Below are 23,960 nucleotides of genomic sequence, written 5' to 3' on the forward strand. Positions count from 1 at the left end.
AGACGCTAGACCTATGACGTCACTAGAAAACCATAACTTGATTCGCACGCATACCGCCGGGCAAAACCTTTGTGTTTTGGCAGCAAGCTAGAAAGTGTATGCAATCTTACCATGACTACGCGTCTTTTTGCCCGGCGAAACATGACATTTACAGTGGTTTGTCAACAGAGGGCGGTTTGAATCTAAACATAGGTCATATCGTCTATACACAAGCACATTGGGTTACTCGGCCTTATTGAATGACGATGCGCACATAATAATTCACTGATCAGCGTTGGTGTACACAAGTAGACTCGAAATAGCGCCCCCGTGTTTACCATATCTTACGTTGTTACAGAGAGTGTTTTAAAATAATATTGGACAAATATTTTAGCAGTAAAGTGATGATTTACCTATGTGTTTGTGCAGCATTATGACAACAATACACTACTTTGTATAACCAAATGTCTAACTGCACAACAACATGGCGTGCATAAACAACTCTTGGAAATGATAAGGAGCAAATCCTAGCAGCACATGTTATTTATTTTAATTTTATTTTACATCTTTAGACATACACAATAATTACAAGTTGTACAGGGGCTGTCAAGGTTAAAACAAAAGTATAAAACTTTCATCAAAAGATGTGTAAAACCAGACCCCTGCCAACGATAAAAATATAATTATACAATATAAAAAGGTGATTGCACTGAAACATTTTAAAATCACACAAAAGAAATCATTAAAACACAAGCAAAACCAGACTATTGAAAACAAAAAACTACACCCACAACAAAACACCGCAGCGATAAGAGGAAGGGACAACAATTGAAAATAAAAAAACATAGAATGGACTAAAAACCCTCAAAAAACCAGATTCATGCCAAACCCACTGGGCCCGAGGACAATGATAGCAGAAAGACTCCCCAGACACCACCCCAAAAAAGCATAAGCAGACCCCTTAGACAAATATAAAAGATAACAACAATTAAAACCACTAGCACTATTAACATACTAAAAATTCACCCCTCAGCTTCATACGAAAGGACTTGTACCCCTCCGAAATCAAAACATTCCTGGTATCCAATGTGAGCTCTGAGAACATTTTAGGAAAGCGAACAATGGTAGAAAATTTATAAGCATCCGTCCTAGGTTTTAGGTGATGAAAAGTGAGCAATTCTGTGTGACGGGAGTTAACTTTAGACAGATTAGTTAAGTCATTCATAAAACTATACCGAGTGAACATCAACAGTTTTACAATAAAGCAAATGTTTAAAAAAGTTCTTCTGTCAGACAGCAACATAAGACCCAGAGTCTTCAGTCTTTCTTGATAAGGCTGTTCCATATATTTTTGCCGAAATATCATCCTGCTGGCTCTGCGCTGTACCGATTCGATTGAATTTATGTTTTTTTTTTACGGTGAATCCACCAGACGGGGTGAGCAGTAGTCCAAGATTGGCTGGACAAGAGTCTTGAACAAATGGAGCGATACGCACAAAGGACAGCTGCCAGAGATGAGGCGAATCAAACCAATCAGTCTATTACATTTTGAAGTAACAGCCTGCACTTGAAGATCCCAAGATAAGTTACTCTGGAATATACAGCCTAGAAGCTTGATGGAGTCCACACATTCCAGGGAGGAGTTTCCAAGATTGAATTCTGGTTTGCTCATACGTCGCCATGTCAACCGTATCGATTTGCACTTGTCAGCATTTAAGTGCAAACAGTTAAATTTAGCCCAGTTAACTATAGTGTTTAGGTCCTTCTGAAGTAGAGAATCCGGCGCGTCAGTTGTAACAATTTTGAACAAAAATGTGTCATCTGCGTACTGTACAAGGTTTGAAGAAATTTGAAGTTGAAGATCGTTCGTGTACAAAACAAAGAGCAGGGGGCCAAGTACAGAGCCCTGTGGCACTCCTGAACCGACCGGTTGTCAGTCTGAAGTAAAGCCTTTGTAGACAACTCGTTGCAGGCGGTTTGTTACAAACGACTCAATCCAGTCAAGAGCAGCACCCTTTATGTTGTAGCAAAGTTGGAGTTTCTTAACAATAATATTGTGGCTTATAGTGTCAAACGCACGACTGAAATCTAAGGAGATTACATCCACTGCAGGTACCCGTGCGTCCAAAGATTGAAGCCATTGAGAGCTAGCTGACACCAATGCTGTAGAACAAGACCTCCCTGGAATGAACCCATGTTGCTGGTCAGCTACAAGTCCGTTGTTTTGACAGTGGTCGAGAATTTGACGACACAAGATTTTTTCTAAAAGCTTGCAGATTATTGGAGTCAAAGAAACGGGTCTGTAATTGATCAAGTTGCTCTTTTCTCCTTTTTTGAAGACGGGCACCACATTAGCACGTTTCCACGCACTTGGAAGACAACCTGAAGCAAGAGTATGGTTGTAAAAAGTTGTGAGAACAGGAACAATGGCTGGAGCAGCAAGTTTCAACATTTGGGCGCTAATACCATCAGGTCCATATGCTTTGTGTGCGGAAAGACTCCGAATCTCAGACGAAACTTGAGTTGAAGTGATGGAAAAACGTTCCAATGGGGGAAATTCTAACGTGGGAGAAGTGACACGGTCCTGGTCGGTGGATCCGGAGAAAAAAGAGAGAGATGTTGAGAGATTTGAAGGCAGTAACTGTCGGCAATCGTATTTTGTCGTACACACTACAACCATCAGACACAAACTTGATAAAATAGTGCATGTTTTGTCAAACAGCATTGATAAAGGAAAATTACAGAATTGCTTTGCTAGCAAAATTTGAGATAGCCGCATTGTATCGATGCCAAAACAAAAAATAATGATACGCTCACTGAGCGATAAACTTCAAACGCGAAACTAGATTAATTGTTTCTCATCCAATTTGAAATTTCAGAAAAAAATATTTCTAGGGATGTTTTCTACTATCATCATCATTAGACCGTGTAAGTTTTTTGTAAATCTGTGATCTTGTTTCTTACCAATTCTGTACGTTCCTTTAAGTATGATCAACACAACGTTGTATAAGCAAAATACATTTCTTTAAAATATTTCATTTTGACTGAGCTGTCTCAAAGCAAGTCGCAGCCGTTTTCCAACTTTATTGTTTGTAAACTAAAATCTATTCGTGGAGGTTGCCAACGTTTCCATAAATGACTGCCAGTCGTTTCATGCTTATTCAGTAGTAATTTCTACTATAGAAGAACGGCTTGTGGTAGTTTTGCAATTAAATACCAGGCAATTTAGGATCCTACACTGCCATGCCTTTCCTGCAAATTTGAGTAGTATTTTGCTGATATGTATATTTTACAGTTAGCATGTCAGGTAACTCCTTCATGACGTGATAGGCATAGCCAGGTTCTAAGTAAAACTACATCCGTCATTACCGATGTCCAAGGGAATTCTGTCCACCGGAGATTCTCTTGTGATGCCCTTGCCCTTGGTATTCCCTTGCCATTGGTTTTCCCTTCCATCGGTTTACTGCTGACCGCAGTTTTCCAGCATGAAGGAGTGACACCGAGGGCGTGATCGGTAATCCTTCCCGCTCGTACCCTGTAGCTCTTCCATGGCATGACGGAGCAGACACTGAGGTGTGAGACGGCGGTGGTTGTACACGGGGAGCTCACAGACAGCGTGATGGTTCACGTTGATGCAGTGTTGATCGTCCCATGTACCGTTCATATCAACCCGCATCACTGCACAATCAGCGTTGTTAGCATTATTCGGTTGCCTTCCAGCCCAATTCTCATAAGCGTTGGTCTCACCCTTCAACGGACAGTGCAGCCAGTTTCCCTCCTCCTCGATGTCATTACAACCAATCCAGAGACTGGAAGGTGGCTTCTGATCAAACACTTTCAGGTAGAGTTCCCATATAAAATCCTGTTCGAATCTTGAGTTTGGCACAGCGAGGTTTGCCTCACTCTGGGCACAAGTGTGATTTGCTTCGAACCAATCTACCCTCTGCATTGCAAACAAGTAACATGACTCGCCGAATTGGTGCCAATCAGGAGGGCAGATTTCAGCCAATAGACAACCACAGCAAACGACCAAAACAATGCTTAAACGTTGAATTGCAACCATTTTGACTACTTGAGACAATAATGGCCTGCCCCGTTGTAGAGTCGAACCGTAATAGATTTTTTGTTACGGCTGTATTACGCCTTTTGTTTTACCAGCTATATTTCAGGATATGACGTCCATGTAACCATGGTAACCAACGCCTAAAGCTTAAATTGCCAACCACCGAGACAAAATAATCTGATTATTAAGAAGGTCGTTAAATTCAACACAGTAGAGCCTTATGGAATGGAGCTCTAGCAAAACAATGGTATCTTATATTGCACGGTTTTAAGCTAATGAATTTCAATTCGTTATATATGGTTGTTTTTACAAGTGACTGTTTCCTTTAGTTTTAAAGGGAAACCATCCAGACGACCGAGAGAGGTTTATCGATCCAATCCATCCCTAGTGTCTGGCAGCAATTAATATCTATACAAAAATGTACAGCTGCAATTAGCTGGATTCTCCTCTGGTCCGCAAGACCTTCAAAAAGATGCGCTGCAATTAAGACACATAGGAATATTGCACAGTACTGAGAAGAGCGAGATGGAAGAGGAGTAGAGAGAAGAATACACCAGAGAACAATAGAGTGGCGAATAAAAGAGCGACGAACAATAGACCTTCGTCAAGCTACCCCCACATTCAATCAAAGTCGTGAATACTGCAGTAGCACCATTAATAAAAAGGGCGCAAGAGTTAATTTTTCTTTTGTGACACTGGTTTGGTTTATGTTTGTTGGAATGGAAACCATATTTTACATATTAATGAGACATAATGGGGGAAGGGGTCAAACAGTACGTCAGTCTCTACATCAAGAGAGTTTTTGTAATCAGTTTTGCTTATTTTTTAGTTCAGAAATTCTTCATAAAGAGCAGTTATACCTCATATTTCTTAATATAAGGATACCAATACACAATATTCGACTACAAGAAACGACTCTTGGCTTCAACTGTAATCTTTTCACAAATTGAATTGAAACTTAATTGAGGCAAATAAAAAACTAGACTTACACAGAATGTCAGATTTGTAAAACTGGTAAATTAAGATATATCTTCTCAATTCATCTTAACATTGTGCGTTTGATTTACCAGTGCACTTAAAGGCAGTGGACACTATTGGTAGTTAGTCAAAATTGGTAATTAACATAAAACCTTACTTGGTAACGATTATTTGGGAGAGGTTGATAGTATAAAACATTGTGAGAAACGGCTCCCTCTGAAGTGACATAGTTTTCGAAAAATAAGTTAGTTTTCCACGAATTTGATTTTGAGACCACAAGTTTAGAATTTGAGGTCTCGAAATCAAGCATCTGAAAGCACACAACTTCGTGTGACAAGGTTGTTTTTTCTTTCATTGTTATCTCGCAACTTTGACGACCGATTGAGCTCAAATTTTCCCAAGTTTGTTATTTTATGCATATGTTGAGATACACAAAGTGAGAAGACTGGTCTTTGACAGTTACCAATTGTGTCAAGTGTCTTTAAGTTTTTTTTATACACACATTAGAACAAACGTTACTTATTTGTTAACTTGTTTATCGTGAAAGAACAAAACAAATGTTTAAATAGTACAGCCTGAAGTTGTTGCCGTTTTAAGTTTACGCACTTTTCCAGTCTCCTTCCCGTGATGCTGTGGTGGTGGCTCGCAGCTAAAATAAGTACAATTAAATAATTAAACCTGTATGTCTAAGTGCTGAATATTGAAATGTACAGACAGTTTTAACCCTTTGTTCACTATAAGACTAAGCATGGTACCTGGTATATTATTTACAGCAACTATCATTATTCGGTGAAATTATTCTGTATAATATGGACAATCATGAATGTCTCGATATCAAAGCCGAGTGCACTCGAGTGTGGGTTCAAATCCCAGTTGTGACACTTGTGTCCATGGATGAGCAAGCAATTAACTGTAACATAACTTCTCTCAACCAAGGGATAACTGGGTACCTGGGTACCTGTGAGGGCAGAGATGGTTCTTGTGTTTGGTTTCGCTCATAGTGCGCTACATTATTTGACAGCACCTGGCGCATGCTGTACACTCCACAGGGAGCTGAGATGGTCTAAGGACTGGAAAGGCCCTTTGATAAGGGGGTAGTTATGCTGGAAGCGCTTTGAGTAAAAAAAAAAGCAGCACCGTCGGCAACCATTTTGAAGTAGAATACCGCTTGGTCTGCACTGGTCTTGGTTTAATCGTAGTGGCAGCAAGCAAGAAACACTTTACGCAGCAGTGAAGTGGTGAGGAGTCTTCAGTTTGCCAAATAGCTGGATTTCGACGGCGATCATGTCCCGGCTTGAAAATTATTTGAGATCGGGGTGATCGACATGATGTTTTTTAGATCGAAGTGCTTGGTGAAGACGATGCGATACATTGTAGACACAGTATAATAGGTAAGAAATTGTCCATGTCAGCATACCAAATATTGCGCGTGAATGGAGACATACGCCTTTTGGCGACAGTTATTTTTTTAACTTTTATGCTCTCCTGGGCACCCCACTGTTGTTTTTCTTTGTTTTCTTAAATATTTTTAATGTATGTATATGTGCTTGTAAATGTGATTGCCCGAATAAATATTATTAATGGCTTATAAGTGCCGTGGCGTCAATCTTGAGACTCATTATATAGAGCGCCACCAAGGGTTTTCTCAGGAGAGGTTATCTTTCCCAAAGTTGAAGAAAGTATCTTAACGTTGAGTTCAAAAGGGTAAAAGTACCAACGACAATACGAATTCTAGCTGAGAACAACAGAAGGGATTCATCGAAGTCTTGTCACAATTACAGCAAATATGAATACTGCAGTATCCTCGTTTTTGAAAAGGGTGCCGTACTTTTTCCTATTGACACATCGGTCTTTGTTTATCTCGGTTGGAATGGAACCCTGGAAAATGGCCGCATCGGGGTATTTTTCATAGCATTCTAATATATTTTTTCATTTCTCGGTCGGCATTCATTTTATTCTCCCTGAAGAAATCGCGTACCAGAGGCGGGTTTGAAATGGCTCAGTGATAAGAAGCAAAGATAAATGCTCAAAGGAGGGTGCATTGGAGACAAAAACAAATGAAAACAAATTATTTTTTTATGATTTGAAGAAACTGGAAAAACATTGTTGTTACACCTAATTGCAGTTTCAGTAGCGGAGAATGAGATCGAATATTTTTTTTCTGCAGAAGACGAAAAGTTATTCATTAATTGATTTGCTTAAGGCACTGTAAATTGTTTCAATTGGATGTTTCCCACTTTATCAGAAATATAAACAAAATGTATTTACATTTCTAATTATGGTGTTGGAAACCAACTTTAAATTTGAATTAAAAGAGCATGAATAAACATGCATCTTGGAGAATTTCAACTATAACACTTACTTGCTCATGTCTGCAATGGCCTGCCATCACTCTAAATTGTACAGTATACACCCGGTATAGTATGGTCGTTTTTGACGCGCAATGTTATGTCAATGAAATCATCATTTGGTTTGAAATAACTAATCTGTAAAGTAAATGAGACTTACCCGCTTCAAAAACCTCCTTCTACACCACTTTCTTTCACAATTTTTACCCACAGATTGACACTTAAAAACAAATTTTTAATGAATACACTTTTCAGTGGAACTTAGTTTGAAATGGATATTGATACAAACAGTGCTCTACTGTGATCTCCGCTACATTGTTTTAACACCGACTCTACCATTCATGTGTGAATTATGCAACTTGTCTAAACTGATGAGCATATCTCGGGCATTGTAATTAAGACTATCCCTCTAAATTGATAAAGATATACACTTCATTTCAAAAGTTGTAACACAAAGCAAGTTACTTAAAGATTATTTGACTTCAACGCGGCTGCTGACACTGTTCATTGTGTTGCCTTGACCAATAATACAAAATGCAAAGGTCATTGATCAACCTTTGAGAGAATTCAGCGAAAATGGTGAGGACACTGTCGGCAACATTTCTAATTTACAATATTTTACTTTACCATTTTTATTGTTGAAATCCGCAGAAATCTATAATAGCAATAGATCAGTGCACAATGTTCAAAGACGGCAATCTAACTTGAAAATCGAGTCAGAATGAAAACGGTCCTTCAAGTTATACATTAAATTATTTTGGTATCCATGTTTAGGTATGATGTAACTACATTGGGTTCTTAACGAATATATGTAAATATTTGCACGAAAACATAGGCAGTGCTACGTGTTAGAGTATACCTTTGCGTGACGAGAATATACTGACTAGTGTGATTGACATCAATATTAACGTCTTAAATAAATTACTGAGTGCCTAATAATTTGACATCAAGTTATTTTGTTGTCTTTGATAAAACCAGAGAAACAGCAGTTTTAATGATTGTCTTCAGATCTCAATCAGCAGCTTCAGTTTGTATTGCCTTGTTTTAATTGGCAAACCGTCAACCTTGTTCAAGGAGATAAACAGTGTGACGTCGGGGTGTAACCGGCCAGCCTTCCCGCAGATCGGAACGCCCTTACCCGGCGGCTCCTTAATGACGTGGTAAAGAATGCTCCGGAGAAACAAGGCGGCCGTCTTTGCCGGTCTGAAGGCAGAACTTCGGGGTTTTGCTAAAGGTGATCTCACAAACTGCATAGTTTTCTTCATTGCACGTATCATCATTCCATTTACCATGAAAATAAGACCCCATCTTTCCACAGTCTTCACCACTTTCGTAGTCATTTGGTTCTCCATCCTGCCAATTCTCATAGGCCTTGGTTTCACCCTTCAACGGACAGCCCTGCCAGTTTCCCTCCTCCTCGATGTCATTACAACCAATCCAGAGACTGGCGGCTGGTGTTTGATCAAACCCTTTCAGGAATAATTCCCATATGTATTCCTGTTCGGATTTTGAGTTTGGTATGGCCAGACTTGCTCGGGACTCGGCACAAGTGCCCCTTGCTTGGTACCAATCCATCTTGTCCTTTATAATGTAGTAACATGACTCGCCGTATCGGTGCCAATCAGGAGGGCAGACTTCGGCCAGTAGATGCCCACAGTAAACGCCAAGAACAAGACCAAACACTTGATTTACATGCATCAGTCTTTTAAATTCCAAAAACTACTTGAAATTGATTGTAGCTGATAACTGATTGAACTGTTTCAAGTCTGTAACCTTAACCCGACGATTATGTACTAAGCGGCAACTAGACGGCAATATACAACTTGTGAACCGTTAACAACTTTCAAAATAAACTGTAACCGTTTGCAGACGGCGAGTGTTAAAACAACTGACTACTTTGGCTAACTTCGATAGTAATAGCTGAGAAGTTGCTTGTCGAATCAAGTGGAAACCGATATTGATTTCGCGGAGGCGTTTCATTGAAATTTTTATTATTAGAATTGCAGATGTCCAGGCAGTCTTCATCCTTGTTTTGAGGGAAACCAATCACTCGGATGTTGCTCCGACGGCTAAACCGCTCCAACTTGTTAAGTTTTTCAGCATGTTCAGCTAACTGTGTTTCAGCTTGAGCCCACTTGGTAGCCATTTTCTCAAGCTAGTTGATCTTTACTTCAAGTTCATCCACGCGTTTAGTTTGGTACTCAATGGCTGTATTGAAGCTTGCCTCAATGGTGTCGATGCGCCTATTAAGGTCGACTTGTCCCCGACGGATCTCTTGCAGGGCACCCCGGACAAACCCCATGGGGTTCCAGGGGCTCAGTGGAGGGGCCCGACTGGGGTGACAAAATGGGTGTCTCCCGATCCGGTGATGTAGACTTTGGCGATTTTCTTCGTCCACCAGGCATTATTGGTTCTGGATGTAGGCTCAGGCTGTTCGATGATGATATTTAACAAGATTGGATGGGTTCAGCAGGTCGGAAGGTAGGATTTTGAGCTTAAAACATGAAATTTCTGAGAGCTCAATGTAAGTGCGTCCACACGTTATCGCATCATATTAACATCAAGTAAGTTATGTGTTTTTGTGCAGTTTCTTTGACAACAATACGCTGCTTTGTAAACCAAATGTCTAACTGCACAACATGGCGGACCGTGTGTTCCAAAGACAAAATGAGGTGTTTTGATTGACTACTCACTGTAACGACACATAATTAGTTTCGGTGTGCATTATAGCAACTCTTGGAAAGGATAAGGAGCAGTTCTTAACAACACTATAATATCAAGAGATTTGAAGGCAATAACTGTCGGCAATCGTACATTATAGACACACTACAACAATCAGACACAAACTTGATAAATAAGCATGTTTTATCAAACAATATTTGTTAAAGGAACATTACAGAATTGGTTTGCAAGCAAAGTTTGAGATCGATCGGCCATCTGGGTCACGAGAAAATAGTGAAAAACTGATTAAATTTTTTGCATTGCATCGATGCCAAAACAAAAATGAATAAAACGCTCACTGAGCGATAAACTACAAACGCGAAATAAGATTATTTTTTTCTCACCAAATTTGAAATTTCAGACAAAAATATTTCAAGGGATGTTTTCTACTATCATCATCATTAGACCGTGTAAGTTTTTGTAAATCTGTGATATTCACTTTGTTTCTTACCAATTCTGTAACGTTCCTTTAAAGCCATTATACCCTTTCGGTACAGACAAAAAAGTTCACAGATTTACAAATAATTTACAGGGTTTACAGAAGGTAACGGTGAAAGACTTCTCTTGAAATATTGTTCCATGAAATGCTTTACTTTTTGAGAAAACATTAAAACAATATAAATTGTCGTTAGCGAGAATTACGGATTTATTTTAAACGTCATGACACGGCAAAACGCGCGGAAACAAGAATGGGTGTTCCCGTTATTTTCTCCCGACTCCGATGACCGATTGAACCTAAATTCTCACAGGTTTGTTATTTTATATATTAGTTGTGATACACGAAGTGTGGGACTTTGACAATACTGTTTACCGAAAGTGTATAATGGCTTTAAGTATGATCATCACAACGTTCTATAAGCAAAATACATTTCTTTAAAATATTTCATTTTGACTGAGCTGTCTCAAAGCAAGTCGGAGCCGTTTTCCAACTTTATTGTTTGTAAACTAAAATCTATTCGTGGAGGTTGCCATAACGTTTCCATAACTGACTGCCAGTCGTTTCATGCTTATTCAGTAGTAATTTCTACTATAGAAGAACGGCTTGTGGTAGTTTTGCAATTAAATACCAGGCAATTTAGGATCCTACACTGTCATGCCTTTCCTGCAAATTTGAGTAGTATTTTGCTGATATGTATATTTTACAGTTAGCATGTCAGGTAACTCCTTCATGACGTGATAGGCATAGCCAGGTTCTAAGTAAAACTACATCCGTCATTACCGATGTCCAAGGGAATTCTGTCCACCGGAGATTCTCTTGTGATGCCCTTGCCCTTGGTATTCCCTTGCCATTGGTTTTCCCTTCCATCGGTTTACTGCTGACCGCAGTTTTCCAGCATGAAGGAGTGACACCGAGGGCGTGATCGGTAATCCTTCCCGCTCGTACCCTGTAGCTCTTCCATGGCATGACGGAGCAGACACTGAGGTGTGAGACGGCGGTGGTTGTACACGGGGAGCTCACAGACAGCGTGATGGTTCACGTTGATGCAGTGTTGATCGTCCCATGTACCGTTCATATCAACCCGCATCACTGCACAATCAGCGTTGTTAGCATTATTCGGTTGCCTTCCAGCCCAATTCTCATAAGCGTTGGTCTCACCCTTCAACGGACAGTGCAGCCAGTTTCCCTCCTCCTCGATGTCATTACAACCAATCCAGAGACTGGAAGGTGGCTTCTTATCAAACACTTTCAGGTAGAGTTCCCATATAAAATCCTGTTCGAATCTTGAGTTTGGTACAGCGAGATTTGCCTCACTCTGGGCACAAGTGTGATTTGCTTCGAACCAATCTACCCTCTGCATTGCAAACCAGTAACATGACTCGCCGTATCGGTGCCAATCAGGAGGGCAGATTTCAGCCAACAGACAACCACAGTAAACGACCAAAACAATGCTTAAACGTTGAATTGCAACCATTTTGAATACTTGAAACAACAATAATGGCCTGCCCCGTTGTGGAGTTGAACCGCACTAGATTCTGTTTTACGACTGTAAGACGCCTTTTGTTGTAACAACTATCTTTCAGGATATTACGTCCATGTAACCATATGGTAGCCAACGCCTAAAGCTTAAATTGCCAACCACCGTGACAAAATAATCAGATTATCAAGAAGGTCAGATTCAACACAGTAGAGCCTTATGGAATGAAGCTCTCGCAAAACAGTGGTATCTTATATTGCACGGTTTTAAGCTAATGAATTTCAATTCGTTATATATGGTTGTTTTTACAAGTGACTGTTTCCTTTAGTTTCAAAGGGAAACCATCAAAACGACCGAGAGAGGTTTATCGATCCAATCCACCCCTAGTGTCTGGCAGCAATTAATATCTATACAAAAATGTACAGCTGCAATTAGCTGGATTCTCCTCTGGTCCGCAAGACCTTCAAAAGATGCGCTGCAATTAACAAACAAAGAGGAGTAGAGAGAAGAAGAATACACCAGAGAACAATAAAGTGACGAACAATAGACCTTCGTCAAGCTACAACGAAGCTTGACGAAGGTCTATTGTTCGTCGCTCTATTGTTCGTCACTTTCGTCAAAGTCGTGAATACTGCAGTAGCCTCAATGAAAAGGGCACAAGAGTTAATTTTGTTTTGTGACACTGGTTTGGTTTATGTTTGTTGGAATGGAGACCATATTTTACATATTAATGAGATATAATGGGGGAAGGGGTCAAACAGTACGTCAGTCTCTACATCAAGAGAGTTTTTGTAATCAGTTTTGCTTATTTTTTAGTTCAGAAATTCTTCATAAAGAGCAGTTATACCTCATATTTCTCAATATAAGGAGACAATACACACTATTCGACTACAAGAAACGACTCTTGGCTTCAACTGTAATCTTTTCACAAATTGAATTGAAACTTAATTGAGGCAAATAAAAAACTAGACTTACACAGAATGTCAGATTTTGACTCTTTTGTAAAACTGGTAAACTAAGATATATCTTCTCAATTCACCTTAACATTGTGCGTTTGATTTACCAGGGGTGGATTTCACAAAGGTAGTCCTAACTTAGGACTAGTCCTAGGCAATGCTAAGAGATAGGACTGGTCCTAAGTTAGGACCAGTAACTCGTCCTAACTTAGGACTGGTCCTATCTCTTAGAGTTGCCTAGGACTAGTCCTAAGTTAGGACTACCTTTGTGAAATCCACCCCAGTGCAATTAAAGGCAGTGGACACTATTGGTAATTAGTCAAAATTGGTAATTAACATAAAACCTTACTTGGTAACGATTATTTGGGAGAGGTTGATAGTATATAAAACATTGTGAGAAACGGCTCCCTCTGAAGTGACATAGTTTTCGCAAAAAGAAGTAATTTTCCACGAATTTGATTTTGAGACCTCAAGTTTAGAATTTGAGGTCTCGAAATCAAGCATCTGAAAGCACACAACTTCGTGTGACAAGGTTGTTTTTTCTTTCATTGTTATCCCGCAACTTTGACGACCGATTGAGTTCAAATTTTCCCAAGTTTGTTATTTTATGCATATGTTGAGATACACAAAGTGAGAAGACTGGTCTTTGACAGTTACCAATTGTGTCCAGTGTCTTTAAGTTTTTTTCATACACACATTAGAACAAACGTTACTTATTTGTTAACTTGTTTATCGTGAAAGAATAAAACAAATGTTTAAATAGTACAGCCTGAAGTTGTTGTCGTTTTAAGTTTACGCACTTTTCCAGTCTCCTTCCCGTGATGCTGTGGTGGTGGCTCGCAGCTCAAATAAGTACAATTAAATAATTAAACCTGTATGTCTAAGTGCTGAATATTGAAATGTTCTACATGTACAGACAGTTTTAACCCTTTGTTTACTATAAGACTAAGCATGGTACCTGGTATATTATTTACAGCAACTATCATTATTCGGTGAAATTATTCTGTATAATATGGACAATCATGAATGTCTCGATATCAAAGCCGAGTGCACTCGAGTGTGGGTTCAAATCCCAGTTGTGACACTTGTGTCCATGGATGAGCAAGCAATTAAAGGAACACGTTGCCTTGGATCGGTCGAGTTGGTCTTTGAAAAGCGTTTGTAACCGTTTTTTTATAAAATGCATATGGGTAGAAAGATGTTGTAAAAGTAGAATACAATGATCCACACAAACATGCCTCGAAATTGCGTGGTTTTTCTTTTACCTTGTCGACTAACACGTCGGCCATTTATGGGGGTCAAAATTTTGACTCCCATAAATGGCCGACCATGTTAGTTCGCACAGTAGAAGGAAAACCACGCAATTTCGAGGCAAACTTGTGTGGATCATTGTATTCTACTTTTAAAACATCTTTCCAACCATATGCATTTTATAAAAAACGGTTACAAACGCTTTTGTTTTGACCAACTCGTCCGATCCAAGGCAACGTGTTCCTTTAACTGTAACATAACTTCTCTCAACCAAGGGATAACTGGGTACCTGGGTACCTGTGAGGGCAGAGATGGTTCTTGTGTTTGTTTCGCTCATAGTGCGCTACATTATTTGACAGCACCTGGCGCATGCTGTACACTCCACAGGGAGCTGAGATGGTCTAAGGACTGGAAAGGCCCTTTGATAAGGGGGTAGTTATGCTAGAAGCGCTTTGAGTAAAAAAAAAAGCAGCACCGTCGGCAACCATTTTGAAGTAGAATACCGCTTGGTCTGCACTGGTCTTGGTTTAATCGTAGTGGCAGCAAGCAAGAAACACTTTACGCAGAAGCAGTGAAGTGGTAAGGAGTCTTCAGTTTGCCAAATAGCTGGATTTCGACGGCGATCATGTCCCGGCTTGAAAATTATTTGGGATCGGGGTGATCGACATGATGTTTTTTAGATCGAAGTGCTTGGTGAAGACGATGCGATACATTGTAGACACAGTATAATAGGTAAGAAATTGTCCATGTCAGCATACCAAATATTGCGAGTGAATGGCTTATAAGTGCCGTGGCGTCAATCTTGAGACTCATTATATAGAGCGCCACCAAGGGTTTTCTCAGGAGAGGTTATCTTTCCCAAAGTTGAAGAAAGTATCTTAACGTTGAGTTCAAAAGGGTAAAAGTACCAACGACAATACGAATTCTAGCTGAGAACAACAGAAGGGATTCATCGAAGTCTTGTCACAAACACAGCAAATATGAATACCGCAGTATCCTCGTTTTTGAAAAGGGTGCCATACTTTTTTCCTATTGACACATCGGTTTTTGTTTATCTCTGTTGGAATGGAACCCTGGAAAATGGCCGCATCGGGGTATTTTTCATAGCATTCTAATATATTTTTTCATTTCACGGTCGGCAGTCATTTTATTCTCCCTGAAGAAATCGCGTACCAGAGGCGGGTTTGAAATGGCTCAGTGATAAGAAGCAAAGATAAATGCTCAAAGGAGGGTGCATTGGAGACAAAAACAAATGAAAACAAATTATTTTTTTATGATTTGAAGAAACTGGAAAAATATTGTTGTTACACCTAATTGCAGTTCCAGTAGCGGAGAATGAGATCGAATATTTTTTTTCTGCAGAAGACGAAAAGTTATTCATTAATTGATTTGCTTAAGGCACTGTAATTTGTTTCAATTTGATGTTTCCCACTTTATCAGAAATATAAACAAAATGTATTTACATTTCTAATTATGGTGTTGGAAACCAACTTTAAATTTGAATTAAAAGAGCATGAATAAACATGCATCTTGGAGAATTTCAACTATGATACTTACTTGCTCATGTCTGCAATGGCCTGCCATCACTCTAGATTATACAGTATACACCCGGTAGTACGGTCGTTTTTGACGCGAAATGTTATGTCAATGAAATCATCATTTGGTTTGAAATAACTAATCTGTAAAGTAAATGAGACTTACCCGCTTCAAAAACCTCCTTCTACACCACTTTACTTTCACAATTTTTACCCGCAGATTGACACTTAAAAACAAATTTTTAATGAATACACTTTTGAGTGGAACTTAATTTGAAATGGATATTGATACAAACAGTGCTCTACTGTGATCTCCGCTACATTGTTTTAACACCGACTCTACCATTCACCTGTGAATTACGTCAACTTATCTAAACTGATGAGCATATCTCGGGCATTGTAATTAAGACTATCCCTCTAAATTGATAAAGATATACACTTCATTTCAAAAGTTGTAACACAAAGCAAGTTACTTAAAGATTATTTGACTCCAACGCGGCTGCTGACACTGTTCATTGTGTTGCATTGACAAATAACAAAATGCAAAGATCATTGATCAACCTTTAAGAGAATTCAGCGAAAATGTTGACGACACTGTCGGCAACATTTCTAATTTACAATTATTTTACTTTACCATTTTTGTTGTTGAAATCCGCAGAAATCTATAATAGCAATAGATCAGTGCACAATGTTCAAAGACGGCAATCTAACTTGAAAATCGAGTCAGAATGAAAACGGTCCTTCAAGTTATACATTAAATTATTTTGGTATCCATGTTAAGTTATGATGTAACTACATTGGGTTCTTAACGAATATATGTAAATATTTGCACGAAAACATAGGCAGTGCTACGTATTAGAGTATACCTTTGCGTGACGAGAATATACTGACTCAAGTGTGATTGACGTCAATATTAACGTCCTAAATAAATTACTGAGTGCCTAATAATTTGACGTCAAGTTATTTTGTTGTCTTGATAAAACCAGAGAAACAACGGTTTTAATTGTCTTCGAGATCTCAATCAGCAGCTCCAGTTTTTATTGCCTTGTTTTAATTGGCAAACCGTCAACCTTGTTCAAGGAGATTAACAGTGTGACGTCAGGGTACCGTGTGTAACCGGCCAGATTCATGCAGGACGGAACGCCCTCACCCGGTAGCTCCTTAATGACGTGGTAAAGAATGCTCCGGAGAAACAAGGCGGCCGTCTTTGCCGGTCTGAAGGCAGAACTTCGGGGTTTTGCTAAAGGTGATCTCACAAACTGCGTAGTTTTCTTCATTGCACGTATTATCATTCCATTTACCATGAAAATAAGACCCCATCTTTCCACAGTCTTCACCACTTTCGTAGTCATTTGGTTCTCCATCCTGCCAATTCTCATAGGCCTTGGTTTCACCCTTCAACGGACAGTGCTTCCAGTTTCCCTCCTTCTCGATGTCATTACAACCAATCCAGAGACTGGCGTCTGGTGTCTGGTCAAACCCTTTCAGGAATAATTCCCATATGTATTCCTGTTCGGATTTTGAATTTGGTATGGCCAGACTTGCCCGGGACTCGGCACAAGTGCTCCTTGCTTGGTACCAATCCATCTTGTCCTTTATAATGTAGTAACATGACTCGCCGTATCGGTGCCAATCAGGAGGGCAGGCTTCGGCCAGTAGATGCCCACAGTAAACGCCAAGAACAAGACCAAACACTTGATTTACATGCATCAGTCTTTTAAATTCCAAAAACTACTTGAAATTGATTGTAGCTGATAACTGATTGAACTGTTTCAAGTCTGTAACCTTAACCCGACGATTATGTACTAAGCGGCAACTAGACGGCAATATACAACTTGTGAACCGTTAACAACTTTCAAAATAAACTGTAACCGTTTGCAGACGGCGAGTGTTAAAACAACTGACTACTTTGGCTAACTTCGATAGTAATAGCTGAGAAGTTGCTTGTCGAATCAAGTGGAAACCGATATTGATTTCGCGGAGGCGTTTCATTGAAATTTTTATTATTAGAACTGAACGGTGGCCGTGTTTCCTGGGCAACAAGCAATAATAAACAACCAACGAGAAATAAAGTAATTATAGGTCAAATTTAACGCAGAATTAAACAGCACCACTGGTTGTTTATAAAACGGAACGTTTGACGTGTTTCCAGGTTAACAGCTAATTATAAACAAACAATATGAAGTCACTTAATTATTGGTCAAATTCAACCCAGAACCACACTGCAAAACCTCCGAGTAAACTCGATATTCGTATAGGTTGAAGAAGCAGTCATGCTCCTGGTATTCAGTCTACACTTGTCTAAAGACTGTATGCATACTAAGTATTATCTCACGTAAGGGTATCAGGCTATTTCAGACTTGTGCAAATTCATTTCTAAAAATAATGTCGGTTCATTGGGAGAGTGTAGTTGTGGGTGACGTCACCGCAATAAGTTTTTCTAACATTAATATTTATGCGTTACTTAAATTCATCATAGAAAAACGGCCCAGACATTTCTAAAACTTTGACATGATTATTTAGTTTGACCCTTTCACGTTCTATTAGTTTCTGTGGCAACCAAATAATGCATTGAATACCGAAGAACATCATCATAGACGGGCATCATGATACTGACCGGGTTGAAATACCGTTTCATAAGAACCAATCTATGTCATCTGGTTATCAGTCAATCCATAAAAGAAAAAAAGAAAAAAACTTAACTACTTTTACACTTCATCTTATGTTCCTTGGATTTGAGATAATAAACAAATATGACGCAGATTCAAACATTATTACAGACTAATCGCCGTTTTATTCAACTTTAAAATCTAAAGAGTCAAATCACTATCGAATAAATTTTAAAAAGTAGCTACAAATTTGTTTTTAAGAAAGAATGTAGGATTCTTTTAGAAAAAAAAGAACCGTGATGTTAAAAAGAGGTCAAACTTAGCTTTGTTATGGAATCTTTTTCCAAAAGAGTCGTTAAAAATGATAATTTTGTTTTACAAAGATGGTGAAAATGTTCGTGCTCGTGTCATCTCTGAGATGTTTACTTATTACTTGCTCCTGTGTGCATTATGGCTTGTCATTTGTTTTTTTTATTTGCGCAATATTGTGTTAAAGACACTGGACACTATTGGTAATTGTCAAAGACCAGTCTTCTCACTTGGTGTATCGCAACATTTATGCATAAAATAACAAATCTGTGAAAACTTGTGCTCAATTGGTCGTCAAAGTTGCGAGATAATTATTAAAGACAAAGACACCATTGTCACACGAAGTTGTGTGCTTTCATGGCGCTTGATTTCGAGACCTCAAATTCTAAACTTGAGGGTCTCGAAATCTACATCACTCCAGAGGGAGCATTTTCTCACACTTGTTTTATACTATCAACCTCTACCCATTACTCATTACCAAGTAGGGTTTTATGCTAATAATTATTTTGAGTAATTACCAAAAATAGTGTCCACTGCCATTAAACGACTTCATCATTTAGTTTCAAATATACAACCTTTTAAGTAAATGAGTTTAAAGCTGTCTTCACACCAACTACATTTCACAATAAATTAGATATTATTTGTAATCACAGATAGTCACAACAAACCGGGTTGATTAAAACCTCTAGTATTGTAACTAATGACGATCCTTTAAAAAGGGTGTAATACATAACAAAATATTATATAAGAACATTTCACTCTTACGCCGCGCTGCCGACACTGTCTCTTGTGTTGCAGGGACACATTGCAAAATGTAAAGGCAGTGATCAAAAAGATTGCAGAGAAAATGATGAGGACAGCAAATATCTAAATTCTAGTTTGATTACTTAAAAAAGCACAAACAAATTGGCTTTGAAATAAGAAGAAATCTAAATACAATTAATCAGTGCGTAATGTTCAGAGTCCGAATAAAAACGGTACATTGGGTTATTATTTCTTCTTCTGCGTTTAGATATGATGTAACAACATTAGGTTAAAGGCAGTGGACACTATTGGTAATTACTCAAAATAATTATTAGCATAAAAACCTCACTTGGTAACGAGTAATGGGGAGAGGTTTATAGTATAAAACATTGTGAGAAACAGCTCCCCCTGAAGTAATGTAGTTTTCGAGACAGACGTAATTTCCACGAATTTGATTTCGAGATCTCAAAATTTAGAATTTGAGGTCTCGAAATCAAGCATCTGTAAGCACACAACTTCGTGTAACAAGGGTGTTTTTTCCCTTCATTATTATCTTGCAACTTCGGCGACCGATTGAGCTCAAATGTTCACAAGTTTGTTATTTTTTTGCATATGTTGAATTAGACCAACTGTGAAGACCTAATCTTTGACAATTACCAATTGTGTCCACTGTCTTTAAGGAATTTATTGACACGCAACATTTAAAGAAACTGAAGAACACCATAAACATTTTTTTACGGCTACATTTTGACCTTGAATTGATTGTGATTGCGGAACTACATTTCTATAGATCGAAGAAGTAGCAACTTTTATTGTCTTTCATGTCACCATCAGCCACTTCTCGGCGAGTTGCATTGTTCAGCTGGCAAACCATTTTCCCTTCATCTTGCTCGAACAGATTGAAGGAGCGACATCTGGGGTGTGATCGACAAACCTCCCCGCACGACACGACGCTCTTACCCGGTAGCTCCTCCTTGACGTGGTGCAGCATGTTTTGGGGAAAGGAGGCGGCCATCATTGCCGGTATGCAGGCAGAGTACCCGGCTGTCGATGACGTGGAGCTCGCAGATAGCAAAGCCCTTTCTGTCGCATTCCACATCGTTCCATTGACCATTATTTTTCATGTATTGGATGCCACAATCTTCATTTCCCCTGTTATTTGGTTCTCCATATTTCCAGTTCTTATAAGCGTTAGTCTCACCCTTCAACGGACAGTGCTGCCAATTTCCCTCCTCCTCGATGTCATTACAACCAATCCAGAGAAAGGTATCTGCTGTCGGATTAAACTCTGCAAGGAATAGTTCCCATATGTAATCCTGTTCGGATTGTAAGTCTGGGACGAACAGGTTTGCTCTTGACTTGGCACAAGTGCGATTTGCTTGGTACCAATCCATTTTGTCCTTCATCATGAGGTAACATGACTTGCCGTATCGGTGCCAATCAGGAGGGCAGATTCCAGCCAGTAGACGGCAAAAGTGAATGCAGAGAATGAGACTTAACACTTGAACTATACGCATCTTGTAAATTCCTCCAAACGCTTGTAATGATTGATTGTAATGATTGTTAATGGAGTTGAATGAAAGGTTTGACGGATTGAAATCCGTACCGTCACCTGACGATGATGAAATAAATGGCGCACTTCCTTAACTACAATTATTCAGACAGCGAAAACAAACTTTGAATTGTTAACAACTTTCACATTGCTTCGTAATGCAGATAACATATTTGGGTGTTTGAAATAATTCTTTCAAAAACTGTAACCATTTGCTGGCGGCGAGTGTTAAAGCGTATGAACTGCCTTTGGCTTTACTCAGTAGTTACAGCCGTGAAGTTGTTTGTCGAACCAAGTGCAAACCGATATTGATTTCGCGGAGAGGCGTTCCATTGAAATTGTTTATATTAGAGCTGCACGACCAAGTTTCCATGGCAACAGCTAAACATAAACAATCAAGACGAATGAAGTCAGATTCACGTCAAATTAAACTCATAACTACAAAGCAGACGTAGCTGCTACCGTGAATCAAAGAGACAGCCCAATGCAATTATCGATCCAACCCATCACAGAGTCTGCGAACGTCGGTCGAGTCAAATTAATATTATATACAATTCTGTAAAACTGTAGTTAGTTGACTCCTCCTTTGGTCCTCCAGACGTCCAAAAGATGAAATGCACCGCATTAAAGAAACTGAGGAATAATTAAATTATAATGAGAAGATCGAACGGGAACCAGGATCAGAGCAAAGAAGAATACATCAGAGAACAATAGACGAGCAGTAGACATTTATCAAACCCCCTCCATACATCAAAGTCAATATACAAACACATCACATAGTGTATCGCAGAAGTCTCATTAAGAAAAGGGTGCCAGACTATTTGCTATTCATAAATACCTCAGACAGTTTCGCTATTCCTATTGGTAGAGAGCGCGTCATGTGGGTGTGTATAATCTTTGTTAATGACCAGTAAAAAGTGTGAAACATGGGCGTGACACGCGAGCTTGCACCTGTGCTGATACGACAGTTTCTTCATTCCTATTGGTCGAGAGCAACGGCCGGACATTTGTGCCACATCACGCGATACGCGCGACGCGCACAGCGTTCCCTTATAAGGAGTTGTTACCCGAGGGCCTTACCATTTCACACTGGTAGCTTGCCAGTGTAGTCTAGATTTCAAGCCGTCCAATTAACTAAATCATACCGTGGCGGGCGCGCTTTGGCGATTCAACCGCGCGTAGTACACTATCCAGAATCAAGCACCATAGTCGTGGGCCAAGACTATGCTTAAAGGGATTCTTGATACAGGGTGCATCGTAAAAACACATTATTATTTCTCAGTTTACTTATCAAGGAGTTATACTTTGTAGTGGAAAATGGGATCGTAAATAAAAGGTTTATGTTGAACACACCTTAAAATGTTGAACTGACTCCAAAATAGTGCTAGAGGCAGTGTAACGTGTTCAAAGTAAGTTTTCTCACCGGTTACAGTGGCAAAAACAAATCTGTTTGAAATAATTGAGCATTTCATACTGGAGTCTTAGATAGTATACAAATATTGAGTGGCTCAGAGTGAATTGGGAGGAATATTATCGCAAGGTAAAATTTGGACTGTTCCATTTCACGGTTCGCCTCGTGAAATGGAACAGTCCAAATTTTACCGAGCGATAGTATTCCTTCCATTCTACGAACTAAAGCCACTCAATATTTGTTTTTTTATAACTGACATATTATCCTTGTCATTTTGATGTATTTTAAAAGTGTAACATTATGAAAAAATCACACGAATTACGGTTTGACAACCAAAAATCATATAGCGCCGCGTAGCGGCAACAATGTACAAATTTAATAGCAATCGGATCACAACCTTTTGCACAGGTGCTCTTTTGTTTTAGCAGTAGCGCGGCGGCGCTGCACTGCTCAAAAACATTGGGAACATCAAGTCACTGTTGAATGGGAAATGCTATTCCCCATGGGGCGAATATGTCTTTTTGATCGCCGGTGCGGATGGGAGTAATATTGAATGTCACGTGAAGTAAGTTCCACCAATCAAATGACAAGGATCTGTATGTCAGTTATATAATTTCATCTAATGACTTGCTCCTGTGTGGTATTTTGGCCTATATTTTCACAGGCTCAATAAGACAATGTACACCCCACTAGGATAGTCGTAACGTGACATTTCAATGTACATTGTTAAGTCATTTTTAACGCGCAATATTGTGTCAAATGACTTGAGCATTTTGTTTTAAACAAGCATTTTGTTTAAATGAGTTTAAAGCATTTCAATAAGCCCCCTTCACACGAATATTTCACCAATAAATTATGATTATTTTGTTACCACAGATATAGGCCTACACTATAAAACTAACCATACATTGTTGTAGTTGAACTTAATTCTAATTGTGTAATTATACAAAGCTTGCTCTACAGTAAACCACTGTGGTTTCAACACTGACACGACCATTCACCCGTGAATTACGTCAACTTATCTTAAAGCCATTATACACTTTCGGTACAGAAAAAAAAGTTCACAGATTTACAAACAATTTACAGGGTTTACAGAAGGTAATGGTGAAAGACTTCTCTTAAAATATTGTTCCATGAAATGCTTTACTTTTTGAGAAAACATTAAAACAATATCAATTCTCGATAGCGAGAATTACGGATTTATAGTAAACACATGTCATGACACGGCGAAACGCGCGGAAACAAGGGTGGGTTTTCCCGTTATTTTCTGCCGACTCCGATGACCGATTGAGCCTAAATTTTCACAGGTTTGTTATTTTATATATAGGTTGTGATACACGAAGTATGGGACTTGGACAATACTGTTTACCGAAAGGGTCCAATGGCTTTAACTGATGACAATAACTCCAGTATTGTATGACGATCATTCTATTATCAAAAGTGTGTATATAGTCCTAATGCTTAGCAAGTTGATTTAAGAACGAATGCCGACGCTGTTTTTTTTAATCAAATCGCCAGAAACACAAGGACTGGTGGCCATTTCAAGGTGTTGGCCACAAAAAAAAATAAAAAAACAAAAAAATCAGAG

The 23,960-nt window shown here is 39.0% G+C and overlaps 4 protein-coding genes and 1 pseudogene across 4 annotated transcripts; all 5 read right to left on the minus strand.

Moving 5' to 3' along the window:
* Positions 1-3,439: 3,439 nt before the first annotated feature.
* On the minus strand, positions 3,440-4,042 carry LOC139934506 (lectin BRA-3-like). Its single transcript, XM_071928764.1, has one exon. The coding sequence runs from the start codon at positions 4,040-4,042 to the stop codon at positions 3,440-3,442; it is 603 nt and encodes a 200-aa protein (XP_071784865.1).
* A 4,330-nt stretch (positions 4,043-8,372) lies between these two features.
* Positions 8,373-9,066, minus strand: LOC139934507 (hepatic lectin-like). The gene is made up of 2 exons (XM_071928765.1): positions 8,583-9,066; positions 8,373-8,539 (listed from the first exon to the last, which is right to left on the minus strand). The coding sequence occupies exons 1-2, from the start codon at positions 9,064-9,066 to the stop codon at positions 8,373-8,375; spliced, it is 651 nt and encodes a 216-aa protein (XP_071784866.1).
* Positions 9,067-11,399: 2,333 nt separating this feature from the next.
* Positions 11,400-12,002, minus strand: LOC139934508 (lectin BRA-3-like). The gene has a single exon (XM_071928767.1). It carries the CDS (start codon positions 12,000-12,002, stop codon positions 11,400-11,402), a length of 603 nt encoding a protein of 200 aa, XP_071784868.1.
* Positions 12,003-16,908: 4,906 nt separating this feature from the next.
* Positions 16,909-17,457, minus strand: LOC139934509 (C-type lectin domain family 10 member A-like). Its single transcript, XM_071928768.1, has one exon. It carries the CDS (start codon positions 17,455-17,457, stop codon positions 16,909-16,911), a length of 549 nt encoding a protein of 182 aa, XP_071784869.1.
* A 2,736-nt stretch (positions 17,458-20,193) lies between these two features.
* LOC139934510 (perlucin-like protein) lies at positions 20,194-20,926 on the minus strand (annotated as a pseudogene).
* Positions 20,927-23,960: the final 3,034 nt, after the last annotated feature.

Source organism: Asterias amurensis, chromosome 3, assembly GCF_032118995.1.
Source record: "Asterias amurensis chromosome 3, ASM3211899v1".
NCBI classification, from domain to species: Eukaryota; Metazoa; Echinodermata; class Asteroidea; order Forcipulatida; family Asteriidae; genus Asterias; species Asterias amurensis.